The 27,669-nt window shown below is 41.0% G+C and overlaps 1 protein-coding gene across 4 annotated transcripts; it reads right to left on the bottom strand.

Annotated features, from left to right (window-relative positions):
- Positions 1-27,669, bottom strand: LOC148185115 (uncharacterized). Of its 4 annotated transcripts, XM_088063262.1 has the most exons (3): positions 26,806-27,669; positions 5,998-6,078; positions 1-543 (listed from the first exon to the last, which is right to left on the bottom strand). In XM_088063262.1, the coding sequence occupies exons 1-3, from the start codon at positions 27,343-27,345 to the stop codon at positions 529-531; spliced, it is 636 nt and encodes a 211-aa protein (XP_087919388.1). In that variant the 5' UTR covers positions 27,346-27,669; the 3' UTR covers positions 1-528. The 4 variants fall into 4 exon arrangements, 3 of the variants coding, with proteins under 3 accessions (XP_087919388.1, XP_087919392.1, XP_087919397.1); XM_088063266.1 differs by lacking the exons at positions 1-543; positions 5,998-6,078 and adding an exon at positions 10,893-11,195; XR_015773965.1 differs by lacking the exons at positions 1-543; positions 5,998-6,078 and adding an exon at positions 16,236-17,246.

Genomic DNA, 27,669 nt, shown 5'->3' with positions numbered 1-27,669 from the left:
TATCCCTTTTTGAAAAAGTAGGAACCACTCAGGAGAGTCGAGTTCCAACAACTCCGCCCTGGTGGCAAGTATTAAGAGACGGCTAGTCAAATCCTGTTCTTTTTCTAGACACTTTGTACACAATCCCTTAGGCTTGTACCCCCCCCAACAGTGGGTTACCCAAATCTGTTTACAATAAGCGCACTTAAAATGTATAAACGGAAAACAATCACATTCAGGGTTGATACAACTTATCTGGTCGTCACTGGTCATTTGTGGTGATGCTGAAGCATAATTTTCAGTTCTCCCGGAGGGGTGGTGACTTTCCACTCGGAGGTGTCGTATTCCTTTACTTTTTTTACTCGAGATGAGTGTGTTCCAGCCTCTTTCTGCGGTCTGGACAGCTGTGTCTGTGGTCAGGAGAACAAGGAAAGGTCCTTCCCAATGGGGGGTGAGGGGAAGCTCCTTCCAAGCTTTGACGAGGACTTTATCCCCAGGCTATATCTGGTGTATAGCGAATCCTAGGGTGGTGCTTTGGGGGATCAGTCCTCATTTTCGCAATTCCTGTAAATTTTTGTTGATAGCAATGAGATATGGTTGTATTTGCACATCCTCCACTTGAGGGTGTCCTACTGGCATTCCATGTTTGTATGGCATCCCATACAACATTTCAAAAGGGGACAGACCCGTTTCAGAATGGGGCATAGTTCTAATATTTAGCAGAGCAAGGGGGAGACACTTAATCCAGGACATTTTCGTCTCTATCATGAGTTTAGACAATTGGGATTTCAGTGTTTGGTTCATTCTTTCCACCTGCCCTGAACTCTGAGGATGCCAGGGAGTGTGGTATTGCCACCTAATACCCAGAGCCTCTGAAATTTGTTTTATAATTTTTGAAGTGAAATGAGTTCCTTGATCCGAATCAATACAATCTACTATCCCATACCTAGGGATGATCTCTTCTAATAGAATTTTTGATACTGTTTGGGCTGTAGCCCTTGCCTTGGGAAAGGCTTCCACCCAGTGCGTCAGTTTGTCAACTATTACTAATAAAAATTTATATCTACCGATTTTTGGTAATTCGGTGAAGTCCACCTGGATCCTCTCAAATGGTCTGTATGAGAGAGGACGCCCTCCCCAAACAGTTTGTTTGGAACTGGATCTATTCACTTTTTGGCAAACCACACACCCCCTGTACCTCTTGCTTGGCAATTTCAAAAATCCCCTTGCACCCGAAAAATTTCAGGAACTGATCGGCCAGTGCCCGAGTTCCCCACTGGGTCTGTTTGTGTAGTCTTTGTAATACTCTCCTTGCCGCTTCCTTCGGGATTAGTTCTCTCCCATCAGGTAACCACCATTTTCCCCTGTTTCACGACTCCCCCTATTTTCTTGAATTCCCCAATCTCCCTCTCTGAAGGGAGCACGGGGATTTCAGGCGATTCCTCCGGAGTCACCTCGGGAATGCTTACGGTGAGCAGAGCTGCTCGTTTTGCCTCTTTATCGGCTAGGTTGTTACCTCGGGTTTGAAACTGCAACGCCGTCTGGTGTCCTTTTACATGGACAACTGATATTTCTTTTGGTTCTCGGACAGCCTCTAGAATCTGTCGGATTATTTCCCCATGAATTAGGTCGGCTCTCAGGAGAGCATAGAGCTCACAAGCTTGTGCAGACCAGCTTGCTTTCAAAGGACCAGATTCTACAACCTCCCCGGATGCACCATTTATTATCGCATATCCTGATTTTCTTTTTCCCTCAATAATTTTCGAAGATCCATTCTCTCCCCCTTCTAACTCCTGATCCTCTAAGTCTGGTCTTATTCTGGTCTGCAGCTCCACGATCTCAGAACAATCATGTACTAATTTCTCTAGAGGTTCACCGAATAGAAACTGAGCAGGATTTTGTGCAGAAGTGGTTTTCAATTCCAAACCAGGTGAGCTGATTAAGATGGCTTCATATTTTAGAAGCCTGGAATCAGTCAGCCACTTCCCTGCTTTTTGCTGCAGTATGTTTCTCACATCGTGGGGAGTGTAAACTACCAGGGGAGCCCCAAAAGTTATTTTCTTCGCTTCTCCCACTAACAGAGCCACTGCTACAATTGCCTGTAAACACGTAGGCCAACCCCGACTAACAGGATCTAAGATTTTTGAAAGAAACCCTATAGGCTTCCTTTTGCCTGCCCATTCCTGAGTTAGGACTCCCTGTGCTGTTTGTCCACTCACATCCACAAACAACTGGAATTCTTTATTCGTATCTGGTAGAGTTAGTACAGGGGCAGTCATAAGAACAGTTTTGAATTTCTGGAAATTAGACTCATCCTGTTCAGTCCACTTCAGCTTGTCAGTGTTTAATCTTTCATACAAAAACTTCACTTTTTCACTGAAACCCTCAATCCACTGCCTGCAATATCCCAAGAGCCCTAGAATTTGTCTAATTTGCCTTTTTGTTTTTGGTGCAGGCAATGCAAGGATGCCTGCCACCCTCTCTGGGTCCAATTTTTTTTTTTTTTCTTTGAGATATCCAATGTCCGAGGTATTTTATTTCGGGCTCTGTGAATTGCAGCTTGGATTTTGAGACTTTCAAACCCTTCTTTCCTAGAAAGTTCAACAAGGCAATAGTGCTTTTTCTCACGCTCTCTTCAGTCGGTCCAGCTATTAGCAAGTCATCTACATACTGCAAAAGCTTTGTCCTGTCCTCAAGAATAAATTGGGTTAGCAACTGTTCTAAAGCTTGCCCGAAAAGGTTCGGTGACTCCACAAACCCCTGGGGGAGGACCGTCCACCTTAGCTGTTGCTTCCGGTTTGTATCTGGGTCCTCCCACTGAAATGCAAAATAATTTCTACTCCTTTCATCCAGAGGGCAAGTCCAAAAAGCATCTTTCAAATCAGTCACACTGTACCACACATCTTCAGGTGAGAGTCTATTTAGCAAGGTATAGGGGTTGGCCACCACTGGGAACCTAGTCTGGGTCCTAGCGTTTACCGCTCTTAGGTCCTGGACCAATCGGAAACTGCCATCCGCCTTTCTTACAGCCAGGATGGGGGTGTTATGTTGAGACATGCAAGGCTCTAAAGTACCTCCTTTTAGGAGGTCATCAATTATTTGTTTCAACCCCCTTCTCCCCTCCATCGGGATGGGATATTGTTTAACCCTTATAGGGTCCTCAGAGTTCTCGATTTCTATTTTGATAGGTTTGATATCTAGCTTTCCTACCTCTCCCTTTGAATGCCATACTTCAGGGTTTATTTCCTCCTCATCCTTAGGAGTCAACTTAAATATTTTCACCACCAATTCAGAATTTTTAATCATGATATTAATTCTTAAAGCGACAATCATGTCCCTTCCTAACAAATTGTAATCTGTTTCTTCCACTAATAGTAAATTCCCTAAGCAAATTTTATTTTCAGATTCTATTTCCACATCTTTTATTACAGGCACTTCAAAGGGGTCTCCCTTTGCACCAATTACAAAAACTTTTTCTCTGCTAGCCACACATCCGTACGGCAATTTCTGCAGGGTACTTCTCTCTGCCCCAGTATCCACAAGAAAACTTACCTCCTGTCGTTGGGGGCCCACTTTTAATTTTATCAAGGGCTCTTTGGATGTTCCGGTCCCCAAATTAAAGAGCTCCCGACACCCCTAATCCTCCTGAAAAATTTTCTCGTCTTTTATTCTTTGTCTACAATTCCGCTGAAGTTGTCCTACCTGTTTACAGTAGTAGCATTCAGGGGGTCCTTTCCGTGGGGTCGGGGCTGCGCGGTGAGAACCTCGACCTTTTCCGGGTAGTGTTTTAAACTTACCCTGTATCTGCTCTTGTTTCTGGACCTCTTTCACTGCAGTTACTAAAACCTTAGCCTGCAATTTCTGCTTCTCATCTTCTCTCCTCATGTATACTTTTTGAGCTTCCCTTAGGAGCTCCTGGAGGCTTTTATCTTGCCACCCCTCGATCTTTTCTAATTTTCTCCTAATGTCTTCCCAAGATTTAGCAACGAATTGTGTTTTTAACAGAACCTCCCCCACAGGAGAGTTCGGGTCAGTCCCAGAATAAATCTGTAAACTTCGCCGTAATCTCTCGATCCATTCAGTGAGTGGTTCCTCTTTCCCTTGACACTCTCCAAAAACTTTGCTAATATTCTGGCCCCTAGGGACCGCTTCTCTTATACCTTGTACAATTATGCTCCTCAAATCTATCATGTTCCGTCTGCCTTCCTCCGTCTGTGCATTCCAGCTCGGGCTTACGCTAGGCCATTTCTGGCTACCTGGCGTCCCCTGTGGATTGCGTCTGTCCCAGTCTCTGATACCAGCATGTTTAATCATCTCTCTTTCCTCCTGATTAAACAATGATCTTAGGATTGCCATAAGATCGTCAAAGGTATAAATACTACTCTCTAAAAATTCGTCTAACCTCTCAGCCACACCAAAAGGATCATCCAACAACCACCCCATCTCTTTCTTAAATGCCCTTACGTCTCCGTTGTTAAGGGGTACATTCACAAAACCGATCACTCCCGGGGCCGTCGGTACTTCCCTAAGAGGGAACAACCGGTGCCCCTCTTCACTCTCTCCCCATTCATTATCCACCATTCTCGCTTTCAAATGGGTTCTACTTGCAGGAGGGGAGTTGGTGATTGTGGGTTGCCTCCCCGTTATCAATTGTGGGAACTCCGCCGCCACCCAGTTGACGGGAGGGATCCCCTCCGTTATATGGGAGGGTCCTGGTTGTGGCGGCTGGACCGGCAAGGACGGATAGGGTGATCCCCAGCTTTGTGCAGGAAAAACCTCCGAAGAGGCTACTGTGGCTACAGTGTTTGCAGGTGGGGAAAGGGGAAGGGCTGCCGGCATCGCTGCCGGCACCGAGTCTCCCACTTGAGACACATGCATCTCAGTGGGTTGGTCTTGGGGGCCCAAGGGTGCTGAAGGCACCACTTGATCTGCAGAGGAAGGCCCAGCCGGTCCATGATATGGGGGTGGTAAGTGGTCGAGGGGTTCCCAGGATTCAGCTCTCGACTCACGTTTTTCTTTTTGTTTCATTGGGAATAGCCCTACTCTGGCATTTAACCAGAGTTTAGCATATTCCTTCTCCTCGGGATCTGAGGGGACTTTGTTCTCCACATAGGAGAATAATTTATTACACGTCCATTTTTTGAATGTGCCTAACACTGGCCAAGTGAGGTGACTTCTCAACTCCTGTCCTCCCCAAACCTCCATACAATAATGTATCAATTTTGCCTTGGATTTCCCCTTCCTCTAGGGACAATCTTCCCAGTGTTTTAGCATCCACCCCAAGGGACTTTCCAGTGGGATGTCTGGTGATCCCTCCCCCTGATCGGAGGAATTTTTCCCTGTGCTTCTTCTTTGAAGCTTACTCTTTTTCTGCCCCATACTTCGCAAATATATAATTTCTTACCTGTCTTCGACTTCTCCGTGAGTCGGTATCAGTTTCTGCGTTGTGTACTTACTCTAGAAATCAAAATTTTGCCAATACTCACCCTTCAGCGAGCTGAGCTGAGGTCTCTTGTAATCGGTACTTTTGATCCTCTTCCGGACCTCTACCTGGGTCCATTAACTAAAAGGGTTTACCAGTTCCCGAGCTCGACAGGACGTATCCTTCCCCTTTTAGTTCCTTGCGATCAGTCCCCCAAGACACCCTTTGGCCTCAGGTTTTTACAAGTGTGTGTCGAGAAAAAAAGCTTTCACTCAGGATCGCTTCCTTCACGGCTGGCCAATTCCCTCGTGGGAGGATGGAAACGCGGCCTTGAAGTCCACGCTCGCCCCATGGTCAGATCACGTCTCACACACTCGCCCGATCACCCACTCAACCAGCAGTACTTACAGCTATATTCCTGCATGGATGTCTTTGTGCACAACAGACGTTTTACGAGCAAAACAAGCCGCGGCTTCCCGAAGGCGCCGTGCCTTCCCGAGCTCTCTGATCCGGATCCTTTTCATTTTTATTGTGGTTTTATCTCAGCCTAAATTTGGTTCGGACGTCGGAACAAGCTATGGGGGTTCTCAACTCACCAGGCTGCCAAAATCAGCGGGGGTAGCGTCCTGGGCAGCGAGATTCCCCGCAGTTTCTCCGATCTGAGTCACGGCACCAATCTGTTATAAATGCAATGGCAAAATAGGGTTAATATAAAAAGTGATTTCTTATAAAACAGTTTCAATCACAAACAACGAGAGAAAAAAACCACAATAAATCAGCGCAGCGCTGGGTGGACAGGGAGACGTCTATACCCAGAGGTACAGATTTACCCAAATCCACGAAGGAGGGTAGACTGTCCGGGGTTTTTATAGGGATTTTGTGTCCTGAGGCCAAAACTCCGAGCAGTTACTGTTCAACAAAGAGTTTAGATGGCTGGTTGAATGAATTTCCTGGAACTGTGGAACTGAATCAATAGACGACTGGGCAGAGTCTGTTCGCATGTGAAAGGTTCTGAGTGCTTCTTGATTGTATCTTCGGTTGGACTCTCAGAGTGAAGTGTCCAGGTCAGGTGCGGAGTCGATGGATATCTCGGCTGGGCTCTTCTTATTGTTTGGCCTGATTGCATCTTCAGTCGGGGTTTGCAGGGAGGGGTGCCCAGGTGCGGTGTGGAGTCGATGGGCATCTCGGCCTGGCTCCTTTCTTTGTTTAGCTTAATTGTTTGTGTCCTGCTCTTTCTTTCAGGCTGATGAACGTCGCTTAGGGTCGTTACCACCTGAATGGGTAGTTACTGCTGGGTTTGGGGGAAATTCTTCGGCCACACTATATTTTATATAATTTTTACATTGTTACAAATACAGTATATACTTATTTATTCTTTCACAAATTTTTATCCAAGGTTACATTTATCACAGTTTCCTTCTGCAGGAAAACTGTTATCTCGACAGCCTGTAAATACAGTACACAAACACAGTGGCTTATCCCGGGATTTTTGAGCTCTAGTTTTGTTGAGATTGCTGTTCCAGGCCCGGTCACTGGCAGGGCCTCCTGCCCGGGGTCACTCAGACCTGTAGCTCTCCAGGAGAACATGGGGAAAAATTCCTTACCTCTCAAAGGAAGAGGAGGGAGACTCTAATGTCCTTCAGCTCGTAGCTGCAACGAATGTCACATTGGGGTCCACCAGTTGTTGCAGTACATTAGGAACAGCGAGAAGCACGTCATGACTCTCCTAACTGCATTGTCCAAGAGAGTAAAGTTTATTGTTCTTGATCTTCTTTTATAGACATGTTCAAGAAGGTCCAAGAGGTCAAACTCTCTGGACATTAAAGTTACACATCACCATCATTGGTTATTTGGAACACCACCCCTTGACTGTTTCCTAAACAACACCGGCTAAGATTGTTGTCCTTTACCAAGGACTGTTTGGATACTTTCTTACGCTCAGGCCAGAGTGAGAAGCCTGTGTGACTTAGTTTCACACAGGCTCTGTTGCCTGCTTGCTTCGTGAATTTAGCATCCACACTGGTTCATCATGTACACATTGAACTCCTGTTAATCCAGAGACAACAGGAACATCTTGTATCACGTATTTAGGAAACTCAATGGGAAAAAAAATAGTCGGTTTCAGGCCTTTTAATAGAGGTAATTTACAACCTTTCACAGAATAAAATACTGCAAATGAAACACAGACTAGAGACCAGGTCATCTTTTCCCATGAGTACTGAATGTTAGAGATTTCATTATTTTGGCCAAGAAATTTGGAATGTTTCTGCAAAATGAGATAGTTTCAGCAAGGGTTGTTTTCCAGTCAGCTCTGACTAATGCCTCAGGCTTCTTTTAGGGGGCATACAATGAGCAGTAGAATCCCTTCAACACCATGCTATGTACAGGAAAAAAATGGATCTAGGTCTCCCACCCTTGCTCTGAAAACCTGAAAAAAGTAAATTATATATAAAAAGGATGAAGGGAGAGGTTTTGTGTCTCCTCCTGTACCTACAGAAAGAAAAAAAAATTCACTGCAAGAAACCTTCTCTCTTGCGTATTAACAAATCTCAGACTGCATCTACTTTAGCAAGTCCTAAGATTTTAGAGGAACAGTAGTTTTTGTGTTAGTTACATTCTAAACTGTTCAGATGTGTTAATGCTGAGGCATGTCTAGACATGCCAAGAAGCAAAAATGCGGAGAACTGGGAAATACAAAAGGACAAATAAACACAAGACTAAATACTAAAGGAAAAAGAAACTGTTACAGACTTTTTGTAGTTCCAATAGCAGAAAGCAAAAAACCAAAAAACTTGATGATTTCAATTGTGGCCATAAATAGCTGCTACTTATGCCTTATTTCACAGAATCACAGAACAACCTGATTTGGAAGGGATCCTAAGGGATCATTGAGTCCAGCTCCTAGCACTACACAATGCTATCCTCAGAGTCACACCATGATCCTGAGAGCATTGTATAAATGCTTCTTGAACTCGCTCAGACTTGGTGCTGTGACCACTTCCCTGGGAAGCCTGTTCCAGGGCACAACCACCCTCTGGGTGAAGAATGTTTTTCTAATATTCAACTTAAACCTCTCCTGATACAACTTCAGGCCATTTCCTTAGATTCTGTCACTGTGCCACAGAGAAGAGATAAGTGTCTGCCCCTCCTCTTCCCCTCATGAGGAAGTTGTGACTGCAATAACGTCCCCCCTCAGTCTCATCCAGGCTGAACAGACCAAGTGCTCCCAGCTGTTGCTCATATGGCTTTGCTCTTCGCCATCTTTGTTGCCTTCCTCTGGACATTCTTCAATAGTTTAATGCCTTTTTTATATTGTGGCATGCAGAAATGCACACAGGACTTGAGGTGAGACTGCCACAGAGCACAGCAGGACAATCTCCTACCTTGCCCTTCTGTGATGCTGTGCCTGATGCCCCCCAGGACATGTTTGGTCCTCCTGGCTGCCAGGGCACTGCTGACTCATGTTCAACGTGCCATCTACCAGGACCCCCAGGTGTCTTTCCACAGTGCTGCTTTCCAGCATCCCATTCCCTAGTCTGTATCTACGTCCAGGGCTGTCCCATGCTAGGCACAGAATCTGGCACTTTCCCGTGTTGAACTTCACATGTTTGGTGATTGCTCAGCCCTCTAATTTTTGCAGGTCTCTCTGCAGAGCCTCCCTGCCTTCCAGGGAGTCAACAGCTCCTCCCAGATTTGTATCATCTGCAAACTCGCTCAGTATCCCTTCCAGTCCTGCACCCAAGTAATTTATGAAGATATTGAAGAGCACAGGACCAAGGATGGAGTCCCACCAGTGACAGGCAGCCAGTCTGATGTCACCCCATTCACTGTAACCCTTTTTGCCTGACCAGTGTGCCAGTTGTTCACCCATTGCATGATGCCTGTGTCCAACTAAATGCTTGACATTTTGTCCAGAAGAATCCTGTGAGAGAGTATTGAAAGTTTTACTGAAATCCCAAAAGATTACATCAACTGTCTTTCCTTGAGCAACTAAACTGGTTATCTTGTTATAAAATAAAAATGTGTTTTGATAAGCAAGACTTTCCTCTCATGAAGCTGTGCTGGCTGTGACCAATGACTGCATTGTCTCTCAGGTGTTTTCAAGACCTTGCAGAATAATCTCCTGCAAAACTTTAGCAGGCACTGATGTGAGACTACAGGCCTGTAGTTTCTGTGGTCCTCCTGCTTGCCCTTCTTGACCCCCAACACTGGGACAATGTTTGCCAGTTTCTAGTCAGTAGGGACCTCTCTGTATTCCCAAGACTGATTAAAAATGGTCGAGAGAGGTCTTGTTATGTCTTGCTTCCTTGAGTTTTTGGATCAGACAGTATCTGTTTAATCCTTTCTTTTGAATTGTATTGTAACACATCAAGGAGGGGACTGGGGTGAAGCTCCTGGTTTAGAGCATGAGAGTAATGGATTATTATAAAACACATTATAATACATCAAAATAAAAGCTTTGGAGGACAGGAGAATGGGCTGGAGTCTCAGCCAGTTTGCTAACATCTACTTGCACAAGCTACAGTCAATCTTCCCTTGAGGCTATTACAAGTACAGTTACTCTTATAATTGCTACAGGGATGTATGTGACCAGCCCATGTGTGAACAAACACATGTGGAAGGACACTTCCAAGGTCAACTAAGCAATAGTAATGATTTTATAAATTACTAAATTCTAAGAAAGGAAGGATTAGAGGATCACAGGACTGGAAGGAATCTCAAGAGATCTAGTCTACCCTGTTCCTCATAACAGCTCAACAGCTAAATCTAGGTCACTCCTAAAGACTATCTCCCTAACCTCTTCTCAAGGAAAATCTGTCCTCCAATGATGGAGATGTTCTTGTGCTATCTACACCAGCTGGTTCACTGTTGTGGTCATCTCAAGTTGTTTTTCCATCTTGAATATTCCTTGTTACAGTTTACTTCAGTGGCTCTTTCCCATGCTATATTTATGCAATTTGTTATTCCTCCCTCAAAAGCTTAATCCATGTTCACTGTTACTTTGTAGTCCTGGAAGTTAGGTAAATGATGGATTTGAGCAAAAATATAAGGACTGTATCCACTTCCCTCAATGCTAAGAACCTGCATTGCATTGCTACAATTTATGCAGGAGTGACTGACTACAAGTAGCATATGCCTCCCCCCCATTTCCATAGCTATGCTTTACATTGGAAAAGACTCTTTGATACTTGCAGCTGCAGAAGTAAGCAAGCAAACAAGACTCAGATGCATGAGTGAGGAAGTGGATCAGAGGAAGTAATCTCAGGCTGATTAGATAGCAGCAACACATTGAATACAGAAGAGGAAAAATGTTTGGTTTGGTTTTTTTTTTCCTCCAAAAGATCCAAAGATGATAGGAAAACATGACAAAAAAATACGATATATTTGAATTCATACAGGAGAACATCTGATAATAATACAGGGATTGCTTGCATGTTTCATCACATGACAACCCAAAAGATTCTATGATTCAGTGACAATATCAGTCCTTTTCTATGAATTGACATAAGCCTTTGCATGATTAATGTTCAGTTTCTTGTCACATGGCCAGCAGGACAGGGACTGGTGGAAATCAGTTCCTATATCCATGGTGATTCCTGGTAACATGAGGAGGAGTAGAGCATGACCATTATCAGCCTGCTCAGAGGAGTCTGTTGGCGAACAGTTGTCACTTGTTGCATTGCACAACCAAAATCTTACTAGATCAGCAGGATTGTCCAGAGTAGCAGCCTTGAAGAACGGGTTGCACTGATTTAATGGGTTTTGCAAAGTCTTGATCTCCAGGTACTCGTACCTGCAAAATTTAATGGGACACACTAGATTTCTCTAACTCTTCATATTTTACTGGGTCAATAGAAACATAAAGGTAAAGCATATATTCTGGGGAGACCTTTTTTCCTCTTTTCAATGCTTATAGGTACTTTATAAGATGGGGCCAGCTGCCTGTAGCAATGGAACAAGATTTAAACTGGAAGAGGGGTGATTCAGAGTACATATAACAAAAACAATATAACAAAGAAAATTGTTTACAATGAAGACGATGAAACTCTGGAAGTGGTGTCCCAGAGAAATGGTAGATGCTTCATCCCTGAAATAATCAAGGTCATGTTGGACAGGCATATGAGCAGCCTGAGACAGTTGAAAGATGTCACTGATCATTGCAGGGGACTGAGCATTTAAAAGTCCCTTCAACCCCAAAACACTTTATGACTCTATAATGTCCCACAGTAGAAACAGACTTTATATTAAACTATATCATATTATAATTTTCCCCCAACTGATATAAACCAATCAGCTGAGAGACAAAACTTTGGTGGTTCCTAAATTTGTAAACAAAACCAGTCCTATGCTAATAAATCTTCTGTCTTTCAAAATAAAGTCCCCATACTCTGGTTACTCATTTGCTTTTACACAGATGCTTTATCACATTCTAGTTCCAAAAATCCCTGCTATCTATACATTTATGTTATCAGTTTTTGGTGCAACACTGAGCCACAGGATGTTGACTGTGACTGCTGGCTCACCTTGGGATCTTCTCATTCTGTTTTTTTTCTCTATGATTATGCCAGGCAAGATTTGACGAATTCTCAGGTTCATGAACACCCTGCTTATTCAGGTTTACACCTGGATTTCTGGTTCAATTGTCATTTGCTGTAATAAGATGTTAATTTGAACTCATTTCAGGAGATTCTAAGTGAGAGGTATGATCACCTTTCTTGATAGATAAAATAACAGTAGAAGTCTACTTTCTGAATCCCTAGGAAATGACATACACTGATGATAAATTAAATGAAGTGCTCTCTAAAAAGAGTTTGTTCTCTTAACAAGAACCACTTAAATTCTGGTTTATGTATGTGTGTGAATTATCTTTGCAGCTCTTATTATGTTATCTTTTATATATATTCTAGCACTAAGACTATGTTGCAAGTACTCTCATCAGGGCTGTCATCAGGGCTACTTTCCAGGTGCTTCATACCAGCCAAACTACAGGGTTATTTAATTTCTTCAAAGCTGTTGGTGGACTAGACCTATTTTTAATCCTAAAGCAGCAGGAGAATAGATAGATAGATAGATAGATAGATAGATAGATAGATAGATAGATAGATAGATAGATATAGATTCCTATGCCCTAGAAGGTGCTTTGTGTATTGTTGCCAATCAGCACGGTCTGTAAGTAATCAGTCAGTCAGAGTACTGTAAATACTGAACTCCACAAATCCGATGATGTACAGTTAATACAGGACTGCATGTATGTCTTTTCTCTGCTGACTTGACCCTCTTTCTTATTGTCTGTCAGAAGTCTATGGTTTAAAACACTAAAAGTTCAATACCTGTTTATTTTTCCAGACAATAATGCTAAAGCAGGAACACTTAGAGGCCGTGTTCAGCTTTCTGGTAGCAGAATGTATTCTACAGCATAGCTGTGACCATATTCTACTGCTGAGTCGATTTTTTGACAGGATCCTTCCAGAACAAAGGGGCTGTACAAATATCCTAGTCCTCAAGGGTGTGTGTTACCTTTCTCAGCCCAATTCATGGCAAGAAATTGATGACAGGAAGACAATACATGTAATTAAATTTCTTCATTCAGGAAAAATTAAAGTCTTCTTGGATTCTATTGTTAAAGTAAATTGAGAGGAAAAGAGATTAAATTTTCTGTTAGTTTTGAATAACTGTTAACTAAATATATTTATAGCATACGTTTACTATTTTTCAACCTCTTAAAGAATGCAATATGCTGTCTCAAGGCTAGCAACCCCTTTTTCCAACACAGACCTATTACAGATCCCTCACATATCTATCAGAAAATCAGGTTTTTTCCTAAATTTTATTTGTATACAACTGACCAGCAGCACTATCTATGCCCCTCTATCACCTAAACTAGATTTCTGCTCTGAAACTACCAGCTCCATTAAAAAAACTTAGTTATTGCTAATATCTAGGTGTCGAGATGAAAAAGTAGGGATGGGACCACCATGCTGTCGTGGTTTTAAAGTAGTAACTAAAAAAAATTACTAGAAAACTTACTTATTTCTTGCTGTGAGATATGGATTAGAGCAAGAGCAAAACAGGCTTAACACTTAAAAGGAATAACTAAAGTTTATTAACAAAACTACAAGAATAAGAACACCAGAAGAAACTTCCAGAAAACCCCTTTATCCCCCACTACCCAACCATTCCCTTGTTCACATGACAACATAGAGACAAAAGCTTTGGAACTTTGGTGGTTAAAACAGTCCCAATTCCTGCAAGAGTCTTTTCATCAGCCTTTGTAGAAAAACAGAAGTCTTCTTCTGCTAATCTATGGAGTTTCTCACAAGAAAATTATTTCTGTTATAGCTTTCTATTTTTCTGATGCCAGCTGCCCGGAAAAATCTGCCATCAGATTCACTCCTCCCATTTCACATCACTCTGAGGTGTGTTATGGGTCAATGAGTCTAGGGATGTCATTTTTAAGGATGAGTTATTCTAAGGCAAAAGTTCTCTTCATCTGTCTCTGTGAGCTTTCCTGGAAACAGAAATTTTCTCTTTGCCTCTTAAGCGGCCCCAAATCTTCAACTATTACTTCTCCGCACTCTGTTCCAGCACCTCACTGTATCATAATTATTCCACCTTTTGCTCAAAATCCACACTTTGAACACTCCATTCCTCCCTATATACTCTGTCATGAATTAAAGGAGTTTTTTTCAGAACACTGTTGTTCATCTCCATAGCTTTAACAGAAAAATATTTCAGCTTATAAAGCATCTCCTTATTCTCTACCTTTTCTGAAGCTTAATTCTTTTCTTTACTGTCTCTGATAGTTTATAAAGTCTCTTTACATGTTGATTACTCTCTCCTTCTCTCTCTGGAAAGAAGGATTAATCTGCAAGTCTCATCTGGGTAATGAAAGGGTTAAAATCTTGCCTAGGCTTTGTAGATGGTTCTGTGATCTCTGCTGGAGCAGCAACTGGAGGTGTCTGCAATTTAAGATTCTTCATGGCTGCTCTGGAGAGTGTGGTCACTGTCTCAGCCCGCCACAGGTCAAGAGGTTTGTTTTCCTTCTTTACTTGACAGTCTCTGGTGAATTCAGTCACAGCAAAAAACTGCAGCCAAGCCAGAGACCAGCCTGGCCTGGCCAGAGCCCAGGGCAAGCCTCGCAGGCCCCCATCTCCCGGCCGGGAGCCATGGCAGCCCTAGCCCAGCCCCTGCCTGGGCCACATGGCCTGGGCAGGGGACGGGAAGCCAGCTAAAGCTCAGTTACCTTTCACAGCCAGGAAACCAAGTGACAAAGAAATTCCCAGGCTTAGGTTTTAAGGTGGTGTTCACAGGTTGATCTCACTTTTCAATGGTTAAAACTGCTGTCAATTCTTAGAAATGGCCAGCTGTTGGCTAGGAGGAAAACTCTTATCAGCCTCCAGCAGTTTTAACTTCCTTAGGTGTTTCTCTTTGTTTTCTTAAATGCCAATCTATCACACATGCTTTGAGAAGATTTATTGCTCAGTTAAGTCAGATGAGATATCAGTCTGAAGTTGTTGCTCTAGAGGAGCAACAAGTCAGCCATAGCTCAAGGCAGTCATGGGTTTCTTCTCCACACAGCAATTTATAACATTTTGGTCCAATAGACAGTTGACACAAACTTTGTTTCTACTTATTAACCTATCACTTTTCCTTAATTTTGCTACACTGCTGTTTCTTAGAGGATAAGCTGACAGGTAACGTACTCATACACACACCTCTGTATGGATGCTAAATCTGAACCAGAGTGCCTGTGGTTATTGCAGGCCACGTGGCTCGGTCCTGCCTGAGAGCTAGCCTGGGAAATTCATGGGAGGATTTGAAAACAATCCTCAGAGACAGAAAACAGCCATGCCAGGTGCTGTTTGTCTGTCCCTTGTTTTCTTTGCAAGAGAAAGTCAGAGGGTGTTGTGCACCACTGACCAATGATGGTGATGTAGTGATTTGATGACCAATGAGAGTTTCCTTTCTGTACTTTCCACGGATCAGTCTATAAAACAATTCTGAAGTAATAAACTAGAAAAATTCTCCTGTTCTGACTCCATGAGAGTCTGTGTCGAATCTACCCAGCCGGTCCTAATAGAGCAACACCTCTGTTATAGTTTCTGAAAGAAATTGGCTATGAGACAGACTCCTGTTTTATGCCTTTCTTAGGATTCAGCTCTTGGGGTGGGGGCCCGAGGGGTCACTTGCACCACGGCTGCTCCCATACTGGCAGCTCCAAGGAGGAGGCACAATTCAGCTTTGCAGCACACTCTGCAGAGCTGGGGCTTCCGTCCTCGTGGAAGTAACCAGGAGGCCTGTCATTCTGGCACATTGTCTAGGGTGGTCAGTCCTTTCCACAGTCCTCTTTAGGTCATGGTGATGCAGAAAGATGGTTTCTAAGCAGGCTTAGGTGATGCAGGAAGATGATCTTTCATCATAGCTTGCTAGAATATGTTTCTTTGTCCTTTTATTCTTTTGTTAGCTCGTTGCTTTGGTGTCTTGCATGCCTTAGTTTGCATATTATTTGGTTGCACAGCTCCCTGGGAGTTGCTTTGTTCCAGTGTGGCATAGCTCCCATGAGAGTTGCTTTGTTCTGTGGCATAGCTCCTTAGGGGGTTGCTTTGTTACATGGCATAGCTCCTTAAGGGGTTGCTTTTGTTACAGTGTGGCAGGGAAGACAGGGAAAGGGATAGAGGAATGTCTCATAAGAACTCTTAAAACACTTCAAAAACTGCTAAGTAATTAACATTATTAATAACAATCAGAGTAAACAAGGGGTACAACAAACAAGGTTTACAAATGGGATAAGAACATTAACTGTACATAATTAAACACAGTATTCTAACCAGGGTGGATTTCTTGAGATTTTATTCATGACAGTTTCTAGATCCTTAGCTTACTCTATAAATCACATTATTACAGCTCAAACCTCAAACTATTTTACTTAATATAATTTCTTACTTACTTAAGACATATTCTTACTTATAACTATAGAGACATAAGTTTATAATTTCTCTACCCAATGTCTGTGTACTTTCATCATTACATTAACTCAAGCTCTTTCCAAGGTTGCAGATTGAACCCTTCAGCATCTGTAGAATTTTCCATTTTTCCATTTCCCACATCTAGGCTGTCATTACCTTAAGGAAGTATTATTTCTGAGCTCAAACACAGCCAATGTTAGCACTAAGTCCTTTAGGCATGACTTTCTCTGCGGAGGTTCATCAATGAGAAACTTACAGAAGGTAGTTCATTTTCCATTAAATAATCTCTACATGAAATGGCATCCTTTACTTCCATGTATTTTAGGTACCTTGAGAGACTGACTTAGCTGATTTGTTGTCTAGGTTTTGGAAGACCGGTGTCTGGTAGGGAGGGCAGGAGCCTCCCTTGGACTTCCTTGGAATGTAGACTCCCCTCCCTCTGAATTATTATAGTTCTGAAATTAAGGGGCTTTCAGGCAGAGATCTGGGGATAGGAATAACAGTTCTTTACTAGTATGTATAACAAGGCACACAAACAATAACTACAGTGCTAACAACAAAACAGAACCAGGAAGCCCGTGACAGCCTTCTCGGCTGAGACGGGAGAGGATGGAGGAGAGGCTTTGTTTCACAAACTCCCTCGGGCAGGCAGTCCTGGTGCTCCTGCAGGGCTCTGAGGAACAGTCGGCTGGAACAACAGGGATGAGTTGAGATCCCGGGCCGGTGACTGAGGTGTATCAGCAGCTCCGCGGCAGTGGCTGGCACTGCCACACGTCCCAGCAAGGCAGGGAGTGTGAGGCCACCAACGAAGAGGGAAGAAGGAGAAGAAGCAGCAGCTCGGTCTGGGTGATGGCGAAGTTCCCTCTGCAGCAACAGCTCTGAAAAAGTGTCCTTCTCTGAAGCTGAAGAAACCAGCCAAACTGTCCCCACCCTCCCTTTTTCCTTCCCCACCTATCCCCTGGGCCCCTGAGCCAAACTCTTTCTGTTTCTTGAGCACCCACCAAGTACCAGCAGTCAGGTTTTCCCCACAACTAATGGGTAAAAATTCCACAAGTGAGCCAGAACTAAAAGAAGGACAACTAACCCCCAACAATTGGCTATCTGTCAGCCAGACTATTTGTTCACAAAAATAGATCATAGAAATATCATGGTTTTAAAAAACCCAACACAAAAACAAGAAAACCCTCACCACAGGAAAACCTCCACAAGAAAAAAACCGAAGAGAATCACTGCTCAGATAAATCAGGTTCCTGATCAGTCCCTACAGACATGAGTTTGAGGTAAGACGGTGCTATAAGTTTTGATGATTTTGAACCACCATGGGATTCCATCTTGCTGAATTTAATTAAGTGGATTAGTGACATATACCACAAAAATTAATTTCTTTGCCAGGGAAATCACTTATGAAATGAGAGATTTTGTATTGTGACTATGTGAACAAGTTCCTAAATAAGTAGAAAAGGAATGAACTCAACATCATTGCAGAAGCAGGCAAAAAAAAAAAAATCCAAAATGGTGGTGGTGCAGAAGTTGACAGATTACTCTGTACAGACCAGCTAAGCAGACCTAGTCTGGCTGTCTTTGCAGAATGCTGTTTTGTGACCTCCAGTGAAAATATGAGACCAAGTCACTTTTGTAGGGACTCGAGAGACTGAGGGCATAACTCAGAATTCCAAGACCCCTAGTAGACAATTCCTACTGTATATTGAATAGTTATCATGCAAAATAACTTACTGCTCTGAAGTCTATGATCTTACAAGAATACTTGTTGAGCATGAAGCTGACAAGTCTCCATATCAGTTTAATTGCTGGATATTAATATTTCTCTTTTAGTAACTGTGCCTAAAGCAGTTTTCAATGATTAATAGATCTAACAGGCAACAGATCCACTTTCAGAGACCCACAAGATGACAGGTGCTAATAACTGTATCCAAGGGCTCTTATTTCATGTTTCTTGTTATAAGCAATATCATGAATTCCATTCTGTGCCACCTATTCTTTCACTTCCTTATGTGGTCAAGTTTCAAAATAGATAGGATATCTACTTGTATTGCACACCAGTATTTCCAAGACTTCCATCTGCCTACAGTGTGAAAATTCAAGCTTGCAAAACCAAGCACACAAAGACTTCACTTACTGATGATTTGGCTCCTATGTCCCAGGGTGAGCAAGTGGGAAAAAAGAATAATGAAAGTCCAGGTGCTAAAATGCATTTATATTATCAGCTTTGCCTAATTAATGCAATTTTCAAAGTGTCTACATATAAGAGAGTATATAAAGCAGTGGGGGTCGTTTTTGTTTTTGTTTTTTTGGTTTTTCTTTTATTTACTCTCAGATTAAGTCTTTAAAGCAGAGCTAAGTATCTAATTTTATTTAGCAGTACACTGGAAATTAAACCTCAAGAAATTTTCCTGTAAAATGCAATTATAACTAGGTGCTATTAGATCTCAGTAACCCTCAAAGACAATAGCCATAGATTTCCTCAGTTAAATACTGTAAATCATATGGAGAGATGGGAATGCATTACAGATGACAGAAAGCATAACAGTGGAATCTGAATATTACGAATAATTTTTAAACAAGCTCTTGGAAAACCTAATGTTCTTTAGCAGAAATCTGTATGTTACACTTTTCAATAACAGGTTTCAAAATAACATTTACACTTTATCTTAGAATGTAACAATGTATATTCTTTAAAACTCAGCGAAATATAGTGTCTATTTCACTTTACTTTCCTTCTTGATGTTGACAAGATCCATGTATTTATGAATGGTCACATTTTCAATGGCAAACATTCCAAGTGTTTTGCAGGCCCAAGAGTACTGGAATTAATTAATTATGTTATTGTATTTTGGGACATGGCTCTCCCACAGACAAAATAAAATATCTGAGAATCTTCCTGGTTTCTTCCCAGCCTCCTGAGAGAACTGAGAAAATAATCACATCTGGACAGTTCCACTGGGCATGTAGAGTTCTAAGTTAGAAATGCAGAAGGAGGTGGGGCAATTTCAGGACTAAGAACAGTTTCATACCCACAGTCTTTGATCTTTCTCTTGCTGAAAGCCTACAAGAATCCAGAGGACAGGCAGGTAGCTAGAGTGCTGCTTATCCTAAGTTATGAGTTCAGGAAGATGTTTAGGGTTCTCTCAGCACAAATTCAAGTCTCGCATCTGGAATTCCATCAGCAGTAATCAAAACTAACAATTTGAGAAGATGCCACATGCCCTCTTCACATGAGCTTCCAGTTCTGAGCACTTGCTTGGGTCCTATAACCTCATTCCTGTGCATAATGAATGGGTGGCACATCACTGGAAAAAACTGTCCTATGATAGGAGCAAAGGACTCAGTCTTGGAGTGTGTGCATTTCTACTGACAAGGCAGGCTGGAGAAGTTTTTCAGTGATGCCAACTTGTCTCATTAGCCATTTGGGCCACTAGTTTGGTCTCTTTAACTGAGCTTCATGCCTTCTGTTGAAAAACAAGGAACCATTACAATCAGCATGTTTCTTACTGTCTCTCTGTAATTTATATAAAAATTTACCTTGCAACTAGGATTGATTACATCAGACTGTTGTAGTCTGTGAGTTTCAGGGTTGATACAGAGCTCATGAATTTATTTATTTATTATTATTTATTATTAATTATTTCTATACCCTTGATTCCAAATTAACTTTAATTAATTTACAAAGTTGATGGCTTTTTTGTGCACACATGCAAACACAAAAGTATATTACATAGACAAATGCACTCCTGAAATTTTTCTTTCCAGCATCAAGTCTTATTTTTTAAATTACTTCACCTATACTAATATGCATATCTTTTAAATACCCAAGAAATGAAACCAAACTATTCAGTCTGTAACTAAACCTTACTTAAAATTTCCTATGTTTTTTCAGTTTTCATTTGTTCCTTCCAGCGACTCACTCTTCACCCCTCTAAGGAAGTTTAGATAAACATATTTGGAATTTTAACCTACTACACAAATTTGCTTTGCACCAAGAACACCACTGTAATCAAATTTGAACTTGTCACTTCAACTGCATGCTCCAGGGATGATGACTAACTTTCTGATACTGTATCTGGAGCTGTCTACATGTAGTATTCAAAAACCTTTTGTTTAGTCAGTGTTTTTTATCCTTTAATACAGAGGCCCAGAGATAGCTTCATGCTCAACAACCTTCTAAACTCCATTTCAAACACAGGTTTGGAGACGAACACTTTAAAAAGTTTTTTTGTTCTTCTTCAAGAGTTCATAAACCAGTGTTGTATCATTTTTACTCAGGAGTGTTTTTAACTTACTACTATTTTAAAGATTTTAGGCCACTACTTCAAGACTGAATCTCTGAGATAAAACTTTGGCCACAATTCTTCAAAAAATATTTGTGTATGCTGAGGTTAGAATTCTTTGGAATGGCAGTTTTGACTTTAGTAGCTTCTTGGATGTTCCTTTCATCTTTGTTCAAACGTATGTCCTCACAATACATATATCCATTGCTATTTGAGCACGGTCATAAGAGCACCTTGCTGACCTTTTTGCTGAACATGGAGAGGAGAAAAGTCCCCCAGGTATAAGTCCCACTTCTTCCTTTCCTTTCAGTGGATCCGATTCAGCATTTGTCTAAGAGGCTCACATATACCTAGTATGTAAGAAAGGTATGTGGGCTAGGCCCACTTATTTCAAATTCTTATTCTTACTGCTGTTTTCAACCATTGGCTAAAATAGGACAAGTGGAGTTTAAAAGCACTATAAAGGACTCCCTTGTTGTAATTTACAACAAATATTTGTTTTTCAGCACCAAGATTTTGCTTTTTTATTTTATTGCTTTTTCAATCTCCTGCCCTTGAATTTGTTCTAACTACGGAAGATCACAGATGTCCTTCCCACTAAGTGCCATAATCTCAAGTAGACATAGAAAAATATCAAGTTCAGTATTGTATTGTTTGAGAAGTAACATTTGGGTTATTCGCACTTTTGAGCAGCTTGCTCCTCTGTAGGAATAGAGGTAACTTACAGAAAGACAAAATCTGTAACAATATAAACCATCATCTCCACTTCTGTTTCTCACAAAAATTTGGGACATCAAACAGAAAACTTACTTTCAGGTTGTAACAGTGTGAATTTCTTCCCCTCATAACTTTGAGGAGAAGCTGACAATTTTACCAAAGTATTAACAATGCAGAAATGACTGGTTTCCTCTAAAGAACCTTTGCCATGCTCCTGAAAATTAATTTGATACTCATCCATCATTATTTTGGATGCAATAAATGGGTATGTAATGCCTACCTGTCTTCTCTACAGATACGAAATTTTTGATAGCTCTCTTTTTATCTCCAGGTTAAGTGATGCCACAGTTCTGTTGGAGTCTGAGATACAGAGTGTGTGCCCTTGTTTCTAATACTTAGTTCTAGGATCCAAAGAAACACTGAATTTCATATAGCATGAAATTCATGAGCATGTTTTCATATTGATACATGAAAACAAATGTTAGATAGAAAAAGTGTAAGTATGTAGATTAGAAAGTTTCTTAAATCACTGGGTGAAAAAGTAGTTTAGAGAACAGGAGACAAGATGGAGAATTTAGGGTGTTGTCTCTTGTCCTTCTTTCTTCTTCATGTTCTTCTCCTAGGGGTTTTTGGGTTGTAGTAAGTGATTGGGTAAAAAATGCCGCAGTGCAGCACACAGCTGTTGGGTCATTGGGTCACTAAGGAAAATAATTTAGTTGGCATCTGTTAATTGGGTAAATGGACATATAAAAGACCTTGAAGAAGATCTTTGTTAGCCATTTTACCCCTTTTCCATCATAGTGCACATAGCTCCTTGTACCTTGTAATGCTGATAAGAAAAGAATAAACTACAGAGACTGAACAAGAAAAAACAGCCTCCCTCTAGTCAATCTTCAGTTCAAAGGGAAAAAGAACCTAGCCCAAAAGTCCTTAACAAGACACAGTTCCCTTTTTTTGTGATTGGAAATATCTGTAGTAGAATAAATTCTGTCATTATTACCTGTGTCTCTGAAAAGGATGAAAAACCACTGTCACACAATTGGTAATAGAGAATCAATAAATCCAAGAGAAGTTAACAGGAAATCTATTTTCTATTCTGTATTCAAGTTTTTATTTGGTCTGTCAGAGAAGACAAATATCATGGATTGAATAGAGTGAGAAATAAATGGTTGGCATGAGTAATAATACTACGAAATAGAGCAATACATTATTAAGCAATCCATATCTAGTGGAATATTTGTCATATTTTAATTAAAATCACCTAAACTGGGATTTTGGGCTATCACAAGCAGAACAGTCTAAAGTCAGGGAATTTTAACTGAAGAAGTCAATGACCAAAGGCAATTGTTAACCACCACTCTGCAAGGTTCTTCTGAATAGGACAAACAGGTGTAAAGCACACACATTTTGGACACAACCTGGTATTTTCTGAGACAATCAGCTGATTTTGGAATTTCCCTGCCAGACCCTCAATTGATTTAATACTGCTTTGACAAACTACTTGGTCTCTCAGTGATGGTAACTGTGTCTTCCTGAGCATATGTAGGCAGAAGATATATCATCTATTCCAAAGACCCAAACCCGTATTTTCTGGCATTTTGATTGCTTTGACTTCGCAATTTGCGTGTGTGTGTGCGTGTGTGTATGTAATATGTGTATATTACATTATGTGCCAGTACCAGTGCAATATAATGCCAAAAAGAGAACTTTGAATATAGAATTAAAGTGTATGTGGAAAAGCAAGAAAAGACAAATTTTAAAAGATTTCACTAAAAAAAACCCAACCCATAACAAAAAGGAGATTCTTCAATGATGCCTGTGCATTTTTCCTAGTATGTGCAGTGGACTCTTTTGCAGTTTTAACATATTTTAGCTTTATTTTGTTTGTCTCAGGTTTCAAAGGGTTGTATCTGAGATACCCTTTCTCTGCATCACTTAGAGGGAACAGGAAGTATGATGAAATCAGAAAGTACCTTGGTACCAGAAAGTACCTTGATTAGCATAAGAGATCTGATAATCAGGATACCTTGGCAAGAACAAACAGAACTTCGAAGATTGCAAGAAGATTGAATCAAGCCTGGTGACAGGGAGAAGATTGAATCAATGTTGAAATATGCATGTATGTTTGTACGTTTGCATGATGTTTAACTCAACCATTGTAGTAAAAAATTACTAATTTTCCTAGAATGGTATATAAGCTTATGTTGCCCACAGTAAAATTGGATTCTGATCATGAAATCAGTTGTCCCCATCTTTCTTCATCACTGATAAAGAAGGAGAGTGTCTTACCCTGTACGTCTGTTTACAATGGTCAAGAAGATAAATCCCAGTGACAGCAGGGGCATCAGGTCAGTAGGTGCAGGGGTACCAATATCACCTATTCAAACCTATTCAAAAGATTTCTTCCACTAAAGTCAGACACTTCTGTTCCCAGCACCTGCCTGCCACAGGCCACAGCCCTGAGAGGGATAGGTACCTCTATTTTACATAGAGAACTGTTCCCCCCACAACCAAAGAATGTGTCTCCAGCCTCCAGCAGCTTTCAGTTTCTTTAGGAACTGTGTTTGGGCAGGGACACCATGTGTCTCTGGTTGGACAAAGTTTCTGTGTGTGATGAATAAAGATTTTTATATGATTTTTGTTTTCCATTGTTATTTTCATGCACCTCAGGGCTGGCTGAATTGTCTCACAGCCTGCAATGTAGACTCATTCCATAGGCTCAGTTCCTCGTGTCCCATGTTCCATCTTTAAAAGAATGAGATTTAATTCTCCTTTTCAGTCTTAACATATATATATACTTATATATATATACTTATTTTATATATATATATATATATATAAAAGTATATAAAATATATGCAATACAATTTACTGAAATTCACCTCTCTGTTGGCCATTTAGGCAAATACATCATATTCCACAGTTCAACAAAATTACTTCTATGCTTATCTTCATCTTCTATGTTTATTTTCAGCTTCTTCTATGTTTATCTTCACTTACAATCATCAATCAGTGCTCAGTTTCAAGGAACACATTGGAACTGATTTTCTCTAATGTTTGCTTGGGCAAGAGAAGAATTTTTCACCAGTTGAAGTGTGACTCAGTGTATGGTAAAGATTTTTATAGCTGAGATTTCTCACAGTATTAATTAGAGAAAATTATAATGTGATAAACAGGTTTTGCCAGTTTAAAATCCTTAACAGAACTCCCTCTGTCTCTTAAAAATCAAATGGAGATTTTGATTGCATTTGCATGCCTGAATTGTTAAGCTCCCTGAATGTGAGACTGCATTAATATAATAGCATATATGAAAATTAAATAATCAGAACTTTACTTCAGCAAATAACCAGATATCCATGTGCATATATATAACATCAGAAATGAAACAATATTAAACATAATACATGTGGCTGTTCTCCATGTCATTGTTGCTAACAATGGTTTTTCAATCAAAACTTAAAATTTTCTGGTCAGACTTTCTATTATTAATATTTAAGTAATTTTTCAATTATCACAGTTGGTAATTTCATGTTTCTATTTGAGTGGAGTTGCTGCTAAACTATTAATTGGAAAAATAAGTATATTTTTAGTGAAGTATTTTCTGTCATTATCTGCTCCAGTGGCTTCCTAGATCCAAACAAAGACAATTAGTGTTTCATTTTCTCTCTGGTCCAATGAATATTTTAATCAAACACAAGGAATAAGAGCCAGCAAGAAAAATTAAAAAATCAGCCAGCATACATTCTTAAAGTACCTCAGTACTTTGATTACTTTTTCCACACTCAGCTTCTTCATGAAAAGCTAATGTTGCAGGGTTTTTTGAAACAGATATAATTTTTTGTGTAAAATTGTTTTCTGGCCAGCACTGCTACTAAGTTACAGCTTCCTAAATTTACTTTAAGATGAAGTAATCTTTAACACTGCCTTATCCCAATGTCAGCAAGAAGAAATATGAGTTAGTTATCCAGTGAATCTTAATATGCTTTTCTAGAAAATGCATTTTTTTCATATGCAAAGACATGTTTTTTTAGCCATGTATGGCATCTACCAAGGCCACACAGTGACTGACATGCAGAGTGCTTTCCTCATCTTCTCAATGAAATGGCTGTAACAAAAGTCTTGTTAGACAGCATATATAGACATAACATTAATTATTCTAAACCAGTATTCTGTGCAAAACCAGTGGAACTCAGATGACCAAAAATACACTTATGCACTCTCCTTAATTAAGCATTCTATTATTATTATTATTATTATTATTGTTATTGTTATTATTATTATTACAATCTATTGTTAATTATTACATCTTTTTAAACACAGCTCATCTGCTAATTTGACCTTGAATTTCTGTACACTGATCTTTTTTGCAATTTCTGGGGTTTCCAAATCATCACATTGAGCATAGACATTGACTATTATTTTTACTTCACCATATACCATGTAGTACATTTCATCATATTCAGTGAATGCCATGGCCTCAGTATGCATTGACCAAAGCTAGAGTAATTGGCCCTGTGCTTCTTCCATTCCTTTCATTCTCCCAGGGCAGATCTATTTCTCTACATCTCCTGATAACTACAGCTGCGGGGAATAAGTAAGCTTTTGTATGACAGCTGTTTGTTAGTGAAAGTCACTTATTTCATCCACTAAACTATTGGTTTTAAACATATGAACCTTTAACTGAGCTATAGAAAATTATATCAGTACTGATTTTTCATGGTCTCAAAACAAAAAGTACTGTTTTTTCATAGAGTTTATTCTTTGTGGCATTAAGAAACAGGGGAATTTGCTCTTAGATCTTAAATAACAGGCCTGACCAAAACATTTGATCTATTTCTAATTCTGTTCTTTGTTTATATTTCTGAGACTTTTTAAACTCTTGTCTTCAGTGACACTCGGCAAGTGAATGTATTCAGGAATATCAGACCCTTGGTTTCACATTTTTAGAAGCTTATTGAGACACTTAATTCTTCCTGTGAATATCTTCAAAAGTGCAACCTTGTTGTAATGCATTTAGAAAAATGGTATAACCCAAGATGTACCTCTGAAATGTAGAATGTTAGCTCCACCCTCCTTATCTCTTCCTTCACAGTTTTCCTTATGGGTTGTAAGAATGTAACCCTTCCCCTTCCAGTCTTCAAAAAGAAGTGTGTCATCAATTTTCTCTTTCCCCACACGATCCCTGGAATAAAGCTGCAATACCATCTAAGCAATGGAGAGAGCCTCGATATAGTACCTCAGGTCCATGCTATAATATTGTCCCTGCCTCCCTGACTACTGCGGGGCGGACAATGGCAATAGAGAGGAAGGGAACATATAGAAAATATAGCAGATTGGTGCCCTGTGTGAGGAGTTTTAGAACTCCCCACAAGCGACTGGAATTCCATAACTGGGGTTCAAACAAGTCTATTGACTCCTATAGGTAATCAATTACCTTGGGAGACACATGCTGTTTTCGGCTGCTGTGGTCTCGAGGGAGGACTCGATAGCCTTTTGAATTGACAGAAGGTCGGATCGAGAGCAGAGGAGATTTTCTTGCACCGTAAACGAGTAAGTAACGCAGTGGGTTTCGAACCGGAGGCCGCAAAACGCGCCGAGCTATGCGCCCCACCCCGCCACCGCCGGCTGCCGCTGCCACTAATCCCGTTTCCGTCCCAGTGCGGAGGCAGGAAGCGCAGTGCATTTTGGTCCCGTGAGCCACGGTGTGTTCGGGCAGGGCGGTGGGGCCGGGGCCGAGTGTGGCCTGCAGTGGCAAACAAAAGGGGGGAAGAGCCCCCTCACAAACAGCAGCGGCAGGCACAGAGCCTGGGCGGCAGCAAGGCGCGGAGCCGGCAGCTGCGGCGGGAAACAGCCCCTGGCCATAGGAGTGGCGAGCCGTGGCGCAGGGGACGGGTGGCAGCGTTTCTTCCCCACGCAGGCCGGATCGTGGCGCCGGTGAGCGGTGTTCCCCCACTCCCCCACAGCTCGGCCACATGTTTTTAGTGGCTCGGCAAGAACCTCTGCGGGGCTTAGCAGTTTGTGCCTTACCGCAGAAAGAGAGTGGGGGGGTTGAACTGAGATAAGCCTGCCTGGCTTTGCTCCTTTTGCGGTGTAAAGAAGAAAAAAAAAAACAAAAACACAAAAAAACCCCAACAACAAAAACCAAAAAACTAAACTGAGTTTGTGCAAACAGCTTTTAACAACAAAAAATGGGATCAAAGCTATCTTCACCCCAACGAAATACAGAATCCAAACTGCAAGAATTTTTAAGTACCACAGATGTTAAGATCTCTAGAAAAAAGTTGAAACATTTTATCTC

Source organism: Pseudopodoces humilis, chromosome 1, assembly GCF_049639895.1.
Source record: "Pseudopodoces humilis isolate 2021_Gansu_Grassland_sample_001 chromosome 1, ASM4963989v1, whole genome shotgun sequence".
Lineage (NCBI taxonomy): Eukaryota > Metazoa > Chordata > Aves > Passeriformes > Paridae > Pseudopodoces > Pseudopodoces humilis.
Note: the sequence above shows the minus strand (reverse complement) of the source record. Positions and strands in the feature narration are given on the sequence as shown.

Bases quoted from the DNA above. Each gene is read 5' to 3' on its own strand.
- LOC148185115 (XM_088063262.1), bottom strand. From the start codon at position 27,345: ATGTGGCCGAGCTGTGGGGGAGTGGGGGAACACCGCTCACCGGCGCCA. The intron at 6,079-26,805 runs GTAATTGATTAC...CATTTATAACAG, and splicing joins AACAGCATGTGTCTCCCAAG to ATTGGTGCCGTGACTCAGAT.